Source organism: Ananas comosus, linkage group 24, assembly GCF_001540865.1.
Source record: "Ananas comosus cultivar F153 linkage group 24, ASM154086v1, whole genome shotgun sequence".
Lineage (NCBI taxonomy): Eukaryota > Viridiplantae > Streptophyta > Magnoliopsida > Poales > Bromeliaceae > Ananas > Ananas comosus.
The window spans coordinates 474653-489447 of NC_033644.1; the positions used below are offsets into that span (position 1 = coordinate 474653).

The 14795-nt window shown below is 35.1% G+C and overlaps 2 protein-coding genes across 2 annotated transcripts; both read left to right on the top strand.

Moving 5' to 3' along the window:
* Positions 112-902, top strand: LOC109728546 (18.1 kDa class I heat shock protein-like). The gene has a single exon (XM_020258967.1). It carries the CDS (start codon positions 203-205, stop codon positions 644-646), a length of 444 nt encoding a protein of 147 aa, XP_020114556.1. The 5' UTR covers positions 112-202; the 3' UTR covers positions 647-902.
* Positions 13330-14205, top strand: LOC109728489 (AT-hook motif nuclear-localized protein 23-like). The gene has a single exon (XM_020258900.1). The coding sequence runs from the start codon at positions 13330-13332 to the stop codon at positions 14203-14205; it is 876 nt and encodes a 291-aa protein (XP_020114489.1).

Here is a 14795-nt window from a genome sequence, read left to right on the forward strand (position 1 = left end):
GTATGGTTTTAACATCATGTGTGCATCAACATCACAACCAAGCTAGAATACCCTAGAAATTATTGCTCAGGAAGCTTTAACACCCATTCTAGTTAGCTCCTACCTATATAAATGCACCAAAGGCCAATGCCAATAGCAAAACAATATCACAATACCCTTATAGCCAACCATAAAAGCCATAAACCCTAGTTTACTTAACACCATGTCCATCATTCAAAGCTTGTTCACCCGCAAAACGAGCGAGCCCATCACGATCGATGTATGGGACCCTTTCGAGGCCTTCTCCTTCTCCGGTGTCCCCGTGGTTCCTCCCGCATTCAGCATGGCAAATATGGATTGGAAAGAGACTCCCGAAGCGCACGTCTTCATAACCGATCTCCCGGGGATGAAGAAAGATGAGGTGAAGATCGAGGTGGAGGAAGAGAAAGTTCTCAAGATAAGTGGCCAGAGGACGAAAGGGATCGAAGATAAGGACAATAAGTGGCACCGCGTTGAGCGGAGCACCGAGAAGTTCCTTCGGAAAGTGAAGCTACCGCCAAACACGACTGTGGATGGCGCAAAGGCGGTGCTCGACAACGGAGTTCTCACGGTGACCGTGCCGAAGGAGAATGAGAAGAAGGATTATGTCAAGCTTATTCCTATATGATCAGGCTAAAAACATGCAGTACCTATGAGCCAAAAGGAGGTTTATGCATATAGTTTACTATAAAGTGAATAATATGGTAATATATGCAGTTTCATGTGTAGGGATCTGGTGAAATAGATAAAAATAAGCATGCATGCAATAGGAGGCCTAATTTGATCACATAGGAACTCTCTTTGATCTTTGGAGAGATGTACTATTGAGCTGTATTTGGTGACCATCTATGTTACTGATATAATTACTTCCTAATTTTTGCTTTCATTTTGGTTTATTCATTAAGTTAAACGAACTAAGCTACAAAAGTGAGACAGTAACGTCTCAGACGAAAAAAAGCCAAACAAAAAGGGGGAGAGAGAAAGAGCATAAAAAAAAAATTAAAAGGAGAAAAGAAGGAGAACACAATTGTTAACCAAATTGTTTCACGCCCGTAAATCTTACAACTGTTTTGGAATGTAACACATTTTCTCTTGAGCCATGTTGCCCACCAAATAGCAGCGAAAGAAGTGAGTCCCTTCGTTTCGCTGTAATTAGAAACTTTTTTCTTGGTACCAACCACATGAAAATTAATCCTTAATTTGCATTTTTAGCTTCTAGATCTGTGGAGTGAACTGGTCCTTTATTCCACCATTTATGAGAAAGTTGTAGAGAGACTTAACCAAAATTTAAAGAGACCTAAATTAGTTGTGCGAAAATTAAATTTACACAGATGAAAGAATGCTACATATGTGTCCTATATATATAGAATTTGTTTGTATTAGCTAATACAATTACAATTTCTCTTATTGGTTTATGTTGAGTGTGTCCCTACAACTTTTGTGCAATATTTAAATTAAAGAACTTGCTTCTTTGTGGATTATGCATGGTTTTCTCTTAGGAAAATTAAAGAGACCTAAATTAGTTGTGCGAAAATTAAATTTACACAGATGAAAGAATGCTACATATGTGATCTATATATATAGAATTTGTTTGTATTAGCTAATACAATTACAATTTCTCTTATTGGTTTATGTTGAGTGTGTCCCTACATCAGTTGTGCAATATTTAAATTAAAGAACTTGCTTCTTTGTGGATTATGCATGGTTTTCTCTTAGGAAAATTAAAGATTAAAAAAAAATTAATGTGGTGAACATTGTGATCATGTGACAGAGTCTATAGATAAAGGACTACAATTAATAAAAGAAATATAAGCAAATCTCTCTAGGTTGAATGGTTTTCTGTTAGAAAAAGAAAAGGTTAAAAAAATTTAATTATGGCGATCGAAATTCGAACATTGTGTACCCGTGTGATCGAGTTTGCCGATAACGGACTATAATTAATAAAGGAAATATTAGCAAATCTCATAATAAATATTTAATGAAGTGTAAAAGTTCTTAGGTACTAGTTAGCTCCACCTAATTTATTCTGGAAAGAAAGAAAGAAAGAAAAAATACTAGTAAAATCTTTGAGTTTCCGCCTCAATTAATTCGTGATGTTATAGTATCCAAATCATGAATCGTCCATAAAGTTAATTAAACATGATTCAGAATATTTGAAATTTTCAGGAGCCAAATACATGATTTTTTTTTAATATTATCTACCTAATGGCCAAGATTTTTCAAACTCGACTATTTTGTTCTTTTAATGATGTTGAGATTAGTTAGTTGAATGATCAATTTCAACAACTCTGGACTTTAAATAGAAATTAAAAACATATTATATATCTTTTTTGCAACGACCCGACCCGCTAGCAACAATAACTCGTTGGGCTCAAACCACCGGCCCAAAATGCTTAAGTCCAGTTATTATTGCTAGCTATAAACTGATCAGAATCAGTATCCCATCCGATGTGGGACTAATCTCATATAAACTGATCGATGTGGGACTATTGGGAGCGTTATGGGACTATTGGGAGCGTTACAAACTTTTCCTGTTTAGACCCTGATGTCCTCATCGGGTCCAAACCAGATCACATCCGATGTGGGACTATTGGGGGCGTTACAAACTTTTCCTGTTTAGACCCTGATGTTCTCATCGGGTCCAAACCAGATCACAGACACACAGACAGATCAGAATTTTTAGGCGATGTGAGATTCTAGAGGATCACAGACAGATCAGGACCAGAATTTTCAGGCGATGTGAAATTCTAGATGTGGCTCCTACGGGTTCAAGAGGTGGCTCCCACCAAATCCGTTGGTGTAGCACTTTGGCCCGCATAGCACTTAGTTCTCACACTTCCGGCTAGTATTCAGCTCTGATACCAATTGTAATGACCCGACCCGCTAGCAACAATAACTCATTGGGCCCAAGCCAACGGCCCAAAATGCTTAAGCCCAGTTATTATTATTAGCGTGTAAGTCTCATATAAATTGATCGGAATCAGTATTCCATCCGATGTGGAACTATTAGGGGCGTTACATTTTTTATGTGTGAGATCCTCTAAATCTCACCATCTCTTTAGTCCATAATTGATACACACATGAGAAAATAATTTTCTACATCAATTTAAAATGTGTGGATCGTATAGATTCCATTGCACTAGCATTAGAAACTAATTAAGTGGAAATATTAAGGTTTTTTTTTATTTTCTCTCTCTCTTCTCTCTTAGACACCCCAACCTAGCTAACTGTAACAAGTGTCATACTCCCATTCTTTAAAACCATAATTATATTATTAAATCTAGATTTTAGTCCAAGATTCATGCTATATATTATTGTATTAGTTTATAAGAGGTAATTAACATCTATATCTAATATCTTGTCTTTATTGTATCTGAAAGTATGATTTTAAAAGTTATCTTAAGATAAATTACATATATAGATCGAGTTTTTAACATTTGTATTTCATTTTTATCGCTTGTAGAAATTATAAAAATGTGCATAGAATGTTTAGAATGTGCATATAAAAGAAGCCAGATATGTATAGGAAAGTAATAGTTATACATTAATAATGCGGCGCGGTAAACATATACTAGTTATTCACTTATTCAACTGCTCAGAAAATTAAACTTGCAATAGACCACTCAGATTATCATATTATATATTCTTTAAAGAATAATGACTTGTACACTCTTGCACTATATATATGCAATAAAAGAGAGAATTGTGAGTGTACTATATATTCACAAAAGTACATGCATGTGCATTTCAAAGTATTAATTCAATATGAAATCATTATCATTGTGTGATCTCCTACAGGAAGAGTACATGCAGATATTTTTAGTTTTCTTTTTTTATTTTAATTTACTTCAGGGGAAAACTTCCAAAAAGAACCTTTTTATGATATCTTAGATAGATTAAGATTTTTTTAGTTCAAAGTTTTATATATGTGTTATATATATGTTCTGGACCCACATGCTGGTGCGAAATATATATAAACATGATAATTATATTGTTATTATAATACTTAAGTGAAGGTAAATATATGACTGAAATAGTAAAATTGGCATTCCTTTCCTTATAATAACTTAAAAAGCTTCCAACCTTAGTCTTTCTTTTTGCGACAGATAATCTTCTTAATTATATAAATGTGGTTCTTGTGGAATGAATGCACAATAAGTGGCCTAATTTTTACTATATCATATATTGTTTAATGTATATATATCTGTAGGTGACCCAATATAAAATTAAAGTAAGTTTCAAAAGAAATAATTACTTTATATGAAGTACCAACATCCATGTTTTAGAATTATAGAATTATATTTATGTCTATATATATATATATATATGTATTGGGGTGATCTTAGTTAGAGTGAAAAGGAGGTTACTCATCATTTAATGATTGGATGGAAAGAATCTTTCCATATGTTTGGGCATTTCAATTGTCCATACTTCCAATCAAATTCAACATGGACAGGACATTTTGTATGGAAGAGAATATATATAGCTTATACAAATTCTAATGATTTAAACTATATATATCAAGTAGAGTTTTTAATGGACTTAATTGGGAACTCCCAAGTGCCTTTGAAAATGATGAAATGAACAGTAACATTTGCTTGATAAGATATAGATGCAACCATGCACTTTGCATGCATGCTTTAAAAAGCATCATTTAAATATTTAATGAAATAATTTAGTCCTTACTTTTCTAAGTGGAATAGCTAAAGTTAATTAAGTTAACTAACTTCTTCAATAGCTGATATACTATGAACTCAATTAGATATGACAGTTCAGGCCATTATTATATACATAAAAATAATTTGTATAAAAACACATATTAATACAGTATTGAACATATGTATGCAGAGGTGAATGCATATATTTTTGTGACACTAACATAATCCACCATCAATTTATCGCAAATAGAGTGCTAAATATTTATAAATCTCATATGAATTAGATCTATTCAAAAATTGCTCCATGTAATTAACTTTGATTCAATAAGATTTCAATTAGAATTATCCGAGTAATTGAGCTGTCTCTAATTATGAATGAAATCTGACATATCTTTCTAATCTTCAAACTTTTGCAATTTTGATTAATCTATCTAAAATTTCAAACCAATTAATCAAGTAATTCTACTTAATTTTCACTGTTTGGATTTAAACTAGCCTATGCATTGCACTAGCAATATATGCGCACCTAGTTATCACGAAAAATAGGTTAACAATGTTTTTCATGTTTTGATGAGATTAATTCAAACAGAAAAGGCTTAATGGCCGGGGTATATAGAATTCAAATTAGGAAAGTGACTGCATGCATAAAATATGGAGCCTAGTGCAATACTTATGTACAACTTTGGATTAAAAAAAAAGAACTTTGATTTGTTCCACTCCACCTTGTTGTATCCAAAGGCATCACGCCATTGCGTGATGGCGACGCAGATCACAAGGATCGGCAAAAGCATTTTTATAATCGCCTCTAGAAAGCAAAAGGCAAGTAATATGTGCAAGCTATTCTCCATGAAACTTCACCAAAGAACCAAATCTTGTTTCCTAATCTGTGTCCAAATGAATATGTCAAAAGCTACGACAATAAACAATTAAATCGTAGACTAAGTTTTCGGGGGGAGAGAGAAAGGGGGAGAATTGTGCTTGGTACTTTTGAGCTTACATGTCAAATTTGGTACTAGGACCTCTAAATTGATGATCAATATTGTGAAATATGACTTAGTATACTAGAAATAGAACACTAGAAATAAATTGAAACCACAGCTTACAAATTTTAAAACATTTACATTACAAATAGTCGCAGAATGAATTGTTAAAATAGAATATCCTTACCTAAGTATACATATGATAGAAATTTTAAATTTCAAACTAGTAGAGAGAGAGAGACCACTTAATTGATGATCGATACTGTAAAACATGACTTAGTATATTAGAAGATAAAATACTAGAAGTAAATTTGAGCCACATGAATTGTAAAACATTTACATTATAGAATAAATTTTTAAAATTGGACCTTATATAAATATATGAATGATAGAAATTTTAATCTCATACTAGTGGGTATCTTGTTCTAGTTGAGAGAGAGAGAGAGAGAGAGAGATTACAAATGATGATCTGGTACAGACATATCAAGCAAGATTAAGCAGGGCAATAAGCTGTTAATAAAGGGATTATTAAAAGCTTGAATTGGCTTGGTATATATAATTCAATTTTGTCCATATACACTAAGGCTTTGGTTGGATATAAATATTAATTAGAGTAGATATTTTCTTTCTTGATTGCAGCATAAGAGCTTGCAGATTAAATTCTGCAATACATAAGGTCCTCATAAACCATAAGTAATCATGAATTTTATGATTAATATGCTCCAAATGTCCTAAACTAGAGTGAAAAATGGAAATGCTAAACAAGTTATGTATCCATCCAAATAGGACCTAGATGGAGCTTGCACACATGTGCACATACAAATGATTCCTATATTTAAAGAATTCGAACATATGATTAACATGTTGTCTATTTGATTAGACCGTTAAAGCTAAAAACAAATAAAAGGACATCGACCTTGCAACAAACTATTTTTTTTTCTTTTTTTTTTTCCTTTGCTAATAAGTTAAATCACCACCAATATGGTAGGAGATATATCATTATAAGTAATATTTTGGGTGCCCTACAAAATCGCTTAAAGTGCTAATCACTAATTATGTCTAATGAGACCTCTTGGAATACCCACAGAAATGTTACATGAGCACATTTGATAACCAGTATTGAATTTGATAAAATAAGGGAAAAACTTCAGTGTGGCTTATCATTTTTTCATTTTAAGATCTTATGATTTTAACTGTATCAGTTAAGTACCCCTATGGTTTCTATTTTCATTTTTCGTTACATTTTTCATTAAAATAGTCACTTGTCACACAAGTGCATCGTTTTTTTGCATGTGGAGACTCATTAAGAACGATCAAGGTTTAGCCTTAAGGGGATTTTCATGTCTTTTTAATCGATCTTTTTGGGACATCTCCGACGCAAGTGTGTGGCACGCGATAGGTCAGCAATCGTGCAGATAGGGCACATGACCTCTCCGACGTGCACACGCAGTAATACGGGAGAAAGAGATGAAGAATTCATTGATTGGCTACGAATTAATACTCAGCCAAGGGTCATGACAAATATGGTTTGCCTCTAACTAATAATGTACTAAAACAAAAAAATTTTGAACATACTTGTTCATGTGTAATCTCCAATCTCTCAAGTTAAATAATCCCAATTTCTGGTGATCACTCTTGACACTTCCAAGCTAATGCGCACGATATAGAGAACGTACAGATCAAATAGAGATTGCGTCCAGTGCATTCTTTTTTTGTTTTTTTAATTTCGAAGGTGAGAAATCGGGTTAAATAGCCCGATCCATCGATCCTATACAATATATCTAATAAATTTGTGCCACTTCTGAGTTACTAAACCCTTCTCTCTCTCTCTCTTTTTTTTTTTTGATAATTTTTTATATTCTATATTATCCAATTCATTCAATTCTAATAAGAGCTCAAAATTTTCCATATATATATATATATATATATATATATATATATATATATATGCACACATTTTCCCATGTGCGCGGTACATGTACGGCGGTGATCGTACGGCGGAGGATTGGACCGCCGTGAGGGCGACGTGACGTGGAGCACGTTCGGGCCGCCTTCCACGTGGCGGATACCGATTGGTCACGAGGTCAAAGGACAGATCGGATTGAGCGAGGAGAGCGCGGGAGAATCCAACCCACCCCGGTGGGCGAAAGCGACGTCCCCTGCAACTTTGCACCTAACCCCCTCAAAACTTTTGTAATCTCAAATCAGTACTCCATTACCGACAAACTTTATATAAAGAATATTCAACACTACCCGTCACGTCTAAACTCGAATCTTTTAATATATACACTGCCGAGGATATCCATGTTCGAGATAAAACTAAATAACGCTAGCAGTTTCGCGGAACTCGAATTAAAGATCACCTGCTCTGGTGCTATATTAAATTATATAAAATAATTATTTATCTCAACATATTTTATTTACAACAACTATATTTTTTTCACTGTTGAGAACTTTTTACTTGCCGCTTAATGAATGATTGTGTTATAAATAAATTTGCTTATAGCTCGACTTTTTTTTCCTCAATAAAAATTTAAAACTTTTACGTAAAGTTGGTGCTATTAACATATCAGAGTAATAACATTAAATTTAATCTTAATTTTCTTAACTAGATTCGATAAACTGATATGTTATTGGTTGAACTAGCAGTATATATTAATATAATCACTAGCATAATTAAGATATAAGAACTATACACACTTCTGAGAGGGTGCATGTGAGGATTCAAATTTTGATGGGGTTATGTTTTATTATTAAAAACTTTGAAGTGGTGAGGGGATTTGGTACATTAATTAATGGAGAGAGAGAGAGAGAGAGAGAGAGAGAGAGAGAGAGAGAGAGAGATAATGACTGGGGAGGGCCCTATTTGTCCCTCTCTGACTCTGCATGCTCTCTGATATAAATAGATATAATATATTATATTATATTATATAATATAGAGTAGGGCTAGAATACTTTTATAAGTATCACTTAAGTGATACTTATGTGTTTTTAGTCCTTGGATGGAGAGATGTGAGGTTGAGATGATCGTGGTAGGTGGTGGTAGGTGGAATAGTGTTTGATCCAAAGACTATTTGTAATAAAAAGTAAATCCAATGGCTAAAAACGTGATAGCAANTTTGAAAGCATCTTTTTAGGTTTATTTAGCTAGAGATAAAGGCTATTCACCAAAATGTAAAATTAAAAATTATGTGAGTCGATTCTTATATGTTAGAAAACTCTATTCGATCCAAAAATTTAAGTTTATATTAGTAAATATACCTTATATATTATGTACAAGTCAATATTAATTCTCGTTTTTATTCAATACATATAACACTATTATTACAATATATAGATTCTAAATCAGATTAATTAATTAATTAATTATTAATAATTTAATTAATAGATTTTAATGAGTGGACAGCTTAAAATTTTTGTTACCTAAAAAGATTATCAGAAAATGCAGAGTTTGCGAGAGATGCGGTGGACTTGGTCTTGGGCATACGATTTTTTTTCCCTCCTCTCTTTTGGTGACCCAATTCCCGAGAAACTAAAGTGGATGGCCGACAGCCCCCCCTGTGGACCTGCCCGGCTCTGCCCTTTAGACTTCCAGTTGCACGTGATTCCCCAGTCTGCTCGCTCGGCTCGACACGGCACGCCACGGTACGACACGGCATGGCTCGACTTAGCTCGCTCGGTATATACGACTCGAGTCGCTAGCTAAGCAGATCACGGTACGACACGACACGGCACAGCATGATACAGCTCGAATCTCTATCTCAGCGCAGCTCAGCTCGACTCGCTAGCTTATGAATCAGCACGGCACGGCACGGCACGGCACGGCTCAGCTCGGCTTGCTCATTAATTGTTTGCAGAAACTATATATATATATAAATTCTGTGAAAAGCCCTCAGTGTTCCTTTTTTACAGCTTCCTTCATATGCTTTTTTTATTCAAATATTCTATATTTGCTAGATTTTTATGTGTATGCATAATTTGTCACACATTTCCTAACAGTAAACAAATCTTATATTTAGAATATAACTATTTGATTCCGTCACCTCAAAAAGTAATGACTCACATTTATTTTACTTTACCGTAAGGTAAGATTAAAAGGTTAGTTTACAGGTCATGATTTTTACTATTAAATAAGAAAAAATTAAATAATATTAAAAATTTTACAAGATTCGAATTCGGTACCTCCTGCATATTATATTAAATTAATTGATCTTCAAAAATTTAAGCTATCAAAAAATAGTATTTTTAATATTTATATTTTATAGTAAAATTTTTTTAGAATTTTTCAGCCTCACTTATATCTTCGATTTTAGTTGCCAATTTTAATTAAATATTTTATAAAAAAAATTTCTTCTAAAATAGGAGGCATATATGAGATTCTAAGATCCAAAACCAATTTAACACATTTGATTCTGCTTGAGAAAAAAAGAGCTGAAATAATTTAATAAAACAGCATTAATTCTACAACAAGGCCAAGAAAATCCTTAGCCTTTTTGAGTTTCTGTTCATAAGAATTCTACTATTTCCAAATTTTTTATTAGAACATATTAAACTTTTACTTAAAGGGGAACAAATAAAAAAAAAAATTAAACTCTAGCGACTACATTTAGCTCTAGTGCACAAATGTCTCACTATATATAACAAACACACACACTCTCTCTCTCTCTCTCCGTAATGGGAAGCACGAACCAAGTACAACTATGATTCATTGACCTAATTAATTAATTAATCTAGAATCTTATGTTTGCAATTAATGGTATTACTTGTGCAAGAAGAAAGGGACATATTTGTAGTGTTGAGATTAAAGGTGAGGGAGCTTTGCCCCTCTACTTTATCAAATTTGACTAATCAACATGAAATAGTAGGTGGCTTAATTAGCTCGCGCCACGCGATTAGAGTAATACTTTAGCATAGTTTATAGTGCCTTAATTAAGAAATTCTAGTAATAACATGCATGATTAACTTTGCTTTACAGATCACAATGTAATATTAATGTAATTAACCAACATGAATCTTCTTCCTAGTTAGCTATATATATGTTTGTCAATTTATCAATCCTCTACTAAGTGGTGAGCTACATATATAGATAGAGAATTGTGTACCAACAATTATATTCTTTTTCTTTTCTTTTTTCCCTTTTTTTTTAGAAAACCATCTGATATATAGATGATTTATTTATTTATTTATTTTTGTGTGAGAGAAAGAAACTTTGATGTAAAACAGCTAGACTTCGAGATGATCGAAACTTCAATCATTAAGCTTTTAGCCAACTGCGCTAAGTACGATATATCTTGCACAATGACCGTAGGATACAACATGCTCGACATAAGTAGCTAAAGACTAATAGGAATTGGGCTAGAATATATATTTATGCATGTTCTAAGTATTGAGGTGGTGTTAAATCGATGACTTGACACCATTAAAGGCTATTTATAACATTTTGATAGAATATTTTGTAATATAGTAGAAATTCTATTATTAATTGTTGGAATATTCTGTAAAAAATCTTATAAATAGCATAAAATTAGATAGTAAACTCAAAACTTTGAAGTATAGATATATAATTCAAAGTTACTTTAAAAGATTATGAAAGTAAACACAAAACTTTGAATTAGGTCTTACTATGTAGGCCATAACTTTGACAAAGTATAATAATCAGAAATTTTGTTTGAATTTCGATATTGTATCTTATTAACATGACTAAGTTTGTGTCCATTAATTTATTCATAAATTAAACACTAGACTTTTGAAACTGTTGAGACCATATATATATATATATATATATATTAAAACCATATATATGATTAATTAATGTTCTTATTAGAGGCATGTAATTAGGTCAAATAATTAAAGCCAAAACTACCTCCCCTAATTAAGGTGATTAGCTTCTAACCTCCCCCACAAACAGACAATAACTATGTTCCTACATAATTAATCCCTATAGCAAAACCCTAGCTAGGGCTCCTACTACTCTACTAAAAGCCAAGTTGAGCTAAGCCAAGCCCTAGAGAGAAATGAAGAGAGAGAGAGAGAGAGAGAGATAGAGAGAGAGAGGTGGGTCCCACCCACCCAAGCACCTCCCCATTGCTCCATTTGCCCTCCCACCACTTAACCCTTATTAATAACCTCAATGTCTTAACTCATAACTCCATTTCTTAACCCTTGCTGGATTATAATTATAATATAATGCAACTTGCTCCCTTAAATTATTTCCCCACAAATTATACATCATTATCACCATTATATCATCACCTTCTCTCTCTCTCTCTCTCTCTCTCTCTCTCTCTCTCTCTCATGACCTAAACTTCCATAAGCCTACACCCAGTTCACCTGTACATTTGTACACCGCACTTTCATTAGTCCTCTTATTACCTAATATTTTAATATTAGTATGTGCTATCCCTATATGTTGTGGCATTTTCTTTATTTAGGGCATGTTCGACTTTATTATGAGTACAGTATTGTTAAATAAAATATTTTTTAAAATAGTACAATTAAGAAGAAAAGTACTCTACTAAAGCTCCGTTCACAGAATTAATTAAGAAGAAAATGTATACCAAATCAAAGCTTTTGTTTGTGGGCTAGCTCAGAATTGTAAGCATTTGAATTCTAAGATGATAGCTGCAGCAAAAATACAAAATGCGTGGTCAATTAATTAACCACTTAGAAATTATTAAATTTAAAAAGTCAAATAAACACTTAGAAATTATTAAATATAAACAAATTTTAGAATGGATATGGGGTGTTTGTTTCATCAAAAGTTTGACCATAAATATCTACTTCTATTGTTTGGTAAAACTCAAATTCTCTAAAATAGCGTATATAATAAACTTCAACCCACTTCAAATTGAAATTAAATACGAAAAAAAATGAAAAAATAATAAATTATTAATTTATTTCTCGCACTTTCAGCTTTTACGATATTCAATTTTTATTAAACAAACAATAGATATGGAATACAGTTTCACAACTAAACAAATAAACAAGGAATTTTTTTTTTTTTTTTTAACTTAAACTCTAGTTCATTCGAAAGTCTACTTATAATCTAAACTCCACCTTAGATAAAACAAACAAATCTAATGAATGAAAGTAAGGTGCAAGATACAAGGATGCACCAGGTGGAGACAATAATTTCTTCTCTTCCTTGATACTTTATTCATCTCATCAAACCCTAAGGGGTGAGGCATCTCTCTCTCTCTCTCTCTCTCTCTCTCTCTCTCTCTAAACTCCTCTCTAGGAGATCTAATCTCTCCATTCCTGTGTTCTCATCCTCCTCTCCTTTTCTCTCCCTCATCCCCACCCTCAAACTCCCACTTCTTTTCCCCTCCTCCACTTGGTTATTTCCATCCCCAATCCCCCCCCTCGCCCCCCTTTTCTCTTTTTCTCCACCCTCTCATCTCTTATTTATTCCACCACAAATTAATCCATAAAAAATTACACCCTCCTTTTCTCTCTACAACCACAAATTTATATTTCCTAATCCTTCCCTACCCTTTCTTTATATTTTTCTTTTTTAAAAAAAATTCCCCCCACCAATTAATACTTGACCTTATTATTGTACTATTATCTTTTTTATTATTATTGTTATTGCTATCGCTACTACTATTATTATTATTATTATTATTATTACTATCAATAATAGTATATATATATATTTTTTATAAACTTTATTAATGGCGGGTCTGGATCTTGGCACGCACTACCTCCACCAGCACCAGCACCAGCACCAGCACCAGTTCCAACCTCTCCACCTCCACTCCGACCCTGCCGCGGCCGCCGATGACAGCGGCAACCCCACCTCCTCCTCCCCGCCAAGCGGGGGCGACCCCTCGGCGGCTGCGGTGGGGGCAGGGTGCGGGGGGCGGCGGCCCCGCGGTCGCCCCCCGGGGTCGAAGAACAAGCCGAAGCCGCCGGTGATCATCACCCGCGAGAGCGCAAACACGCTGCGGGCGCACATCCTCGAGGTGGCGGCCGGCTGCGACATCTTCGACGCGCTGTCGGCCTACGCCCGCCGCCGCCAGCGCGGCGTCTGCGTGCTGTCCGCCGCCGGCTCCGTCACCAACGTCACTCTCCGCCAGCCCTCCTCCTCCTCCTCCCCCTCCCCCGCCGCCGCCGTCGCCACCCTCCCCGGCCGCTTCGACATCCTCTCCCTTGCCGGCTCCTTTCTCCCCCCACCAGCCCCCCCGGGAGCCACCGCCCTCGCCGCCTTCCTCTCCGGCGGCCAAGGCCAAGTCGTCGGCGGCAGCATCGTCGGCGCGCTCATCGCCGCAGGCCCGGTGATCGTCGTCGCCGCGTCGTTCACCAACGTCGCCTACGAGCGCCTCCCGCTCGACGAAACCGACGAGGCGGCGGTGCAGAACCAAGGAATTGACGTCAACGGCAACGGCAACGGCAACGGCAACGGTAATAATAATCCGTATGGCGACCCTGCGGCAGTGGCTCCGCCTCTGCCGTTCTTCATGGGGCCGCCGCAGATGGCGGTGGACGGAGTGCACGTCGCGTGGCCTCCGTCGAACGCCGCCGCAGCACATCGGCCACCGTACTCGTAGCTCCTGCGTTAATTGCCATGCATACGTACGTACGTACATCCGTTTGTGGGAGCTGCAACAAAAAAACAAAAGGTTAGTTTTATCATCAACTTATGCATGCCAATCCATGTACAATAAGTTTTTACTTACCTCTCTCTCTCTCTCTCTCTCTCTCTCTCTCTCTCTCTCTCTCTCTTAGATCGTTTTATGGCGTGTTTTTTTTTTTTTTCTCGTTTTTTGTATTTTGTTATGTGGGTTTTCGATGATGGAACGAGCTCTGATGAGTTAAAACTTGTATGGGAGTGATCAGTGATCGATTCCACAAGATCACAAATGATGTTAATTAATTAGTGTTTGTTTGTGACTTTGATATATATATTGGAGACACTGTTACTAGTGGATTTTGCATGCACTACTTGGCTTTTATTGCATCTACTTTAACTCGCCACTTCTTTCATTAATTCTCACCTCTCCTCCTCTTCTTATTTATAATGGTTGTTATGATTATTTCGGTCATAGTTATTATTCTCATCTTTGACATCAATCATACAATAACTATAGTTTTTCGTTTCCCTTTTTCTTTTTTTTTCCTCTTTCTTTTGTGGGGGAGT

Coding starts and splice junctions, on each gene's coding strand:
- LOC109728489 (XM_020258900.1), top strand. CDS start 13,330: ATGGCGGGTCTGGATCTTGGCACGCACTACCTCCACCAGCACCAGCAC.
- LOC109728546 (XM_020258967.1), top strand. CDS start 203: ATGTCCATCATTCAAAGCTTGTTCACCCGCAAAACGAGCGAGCCCATC.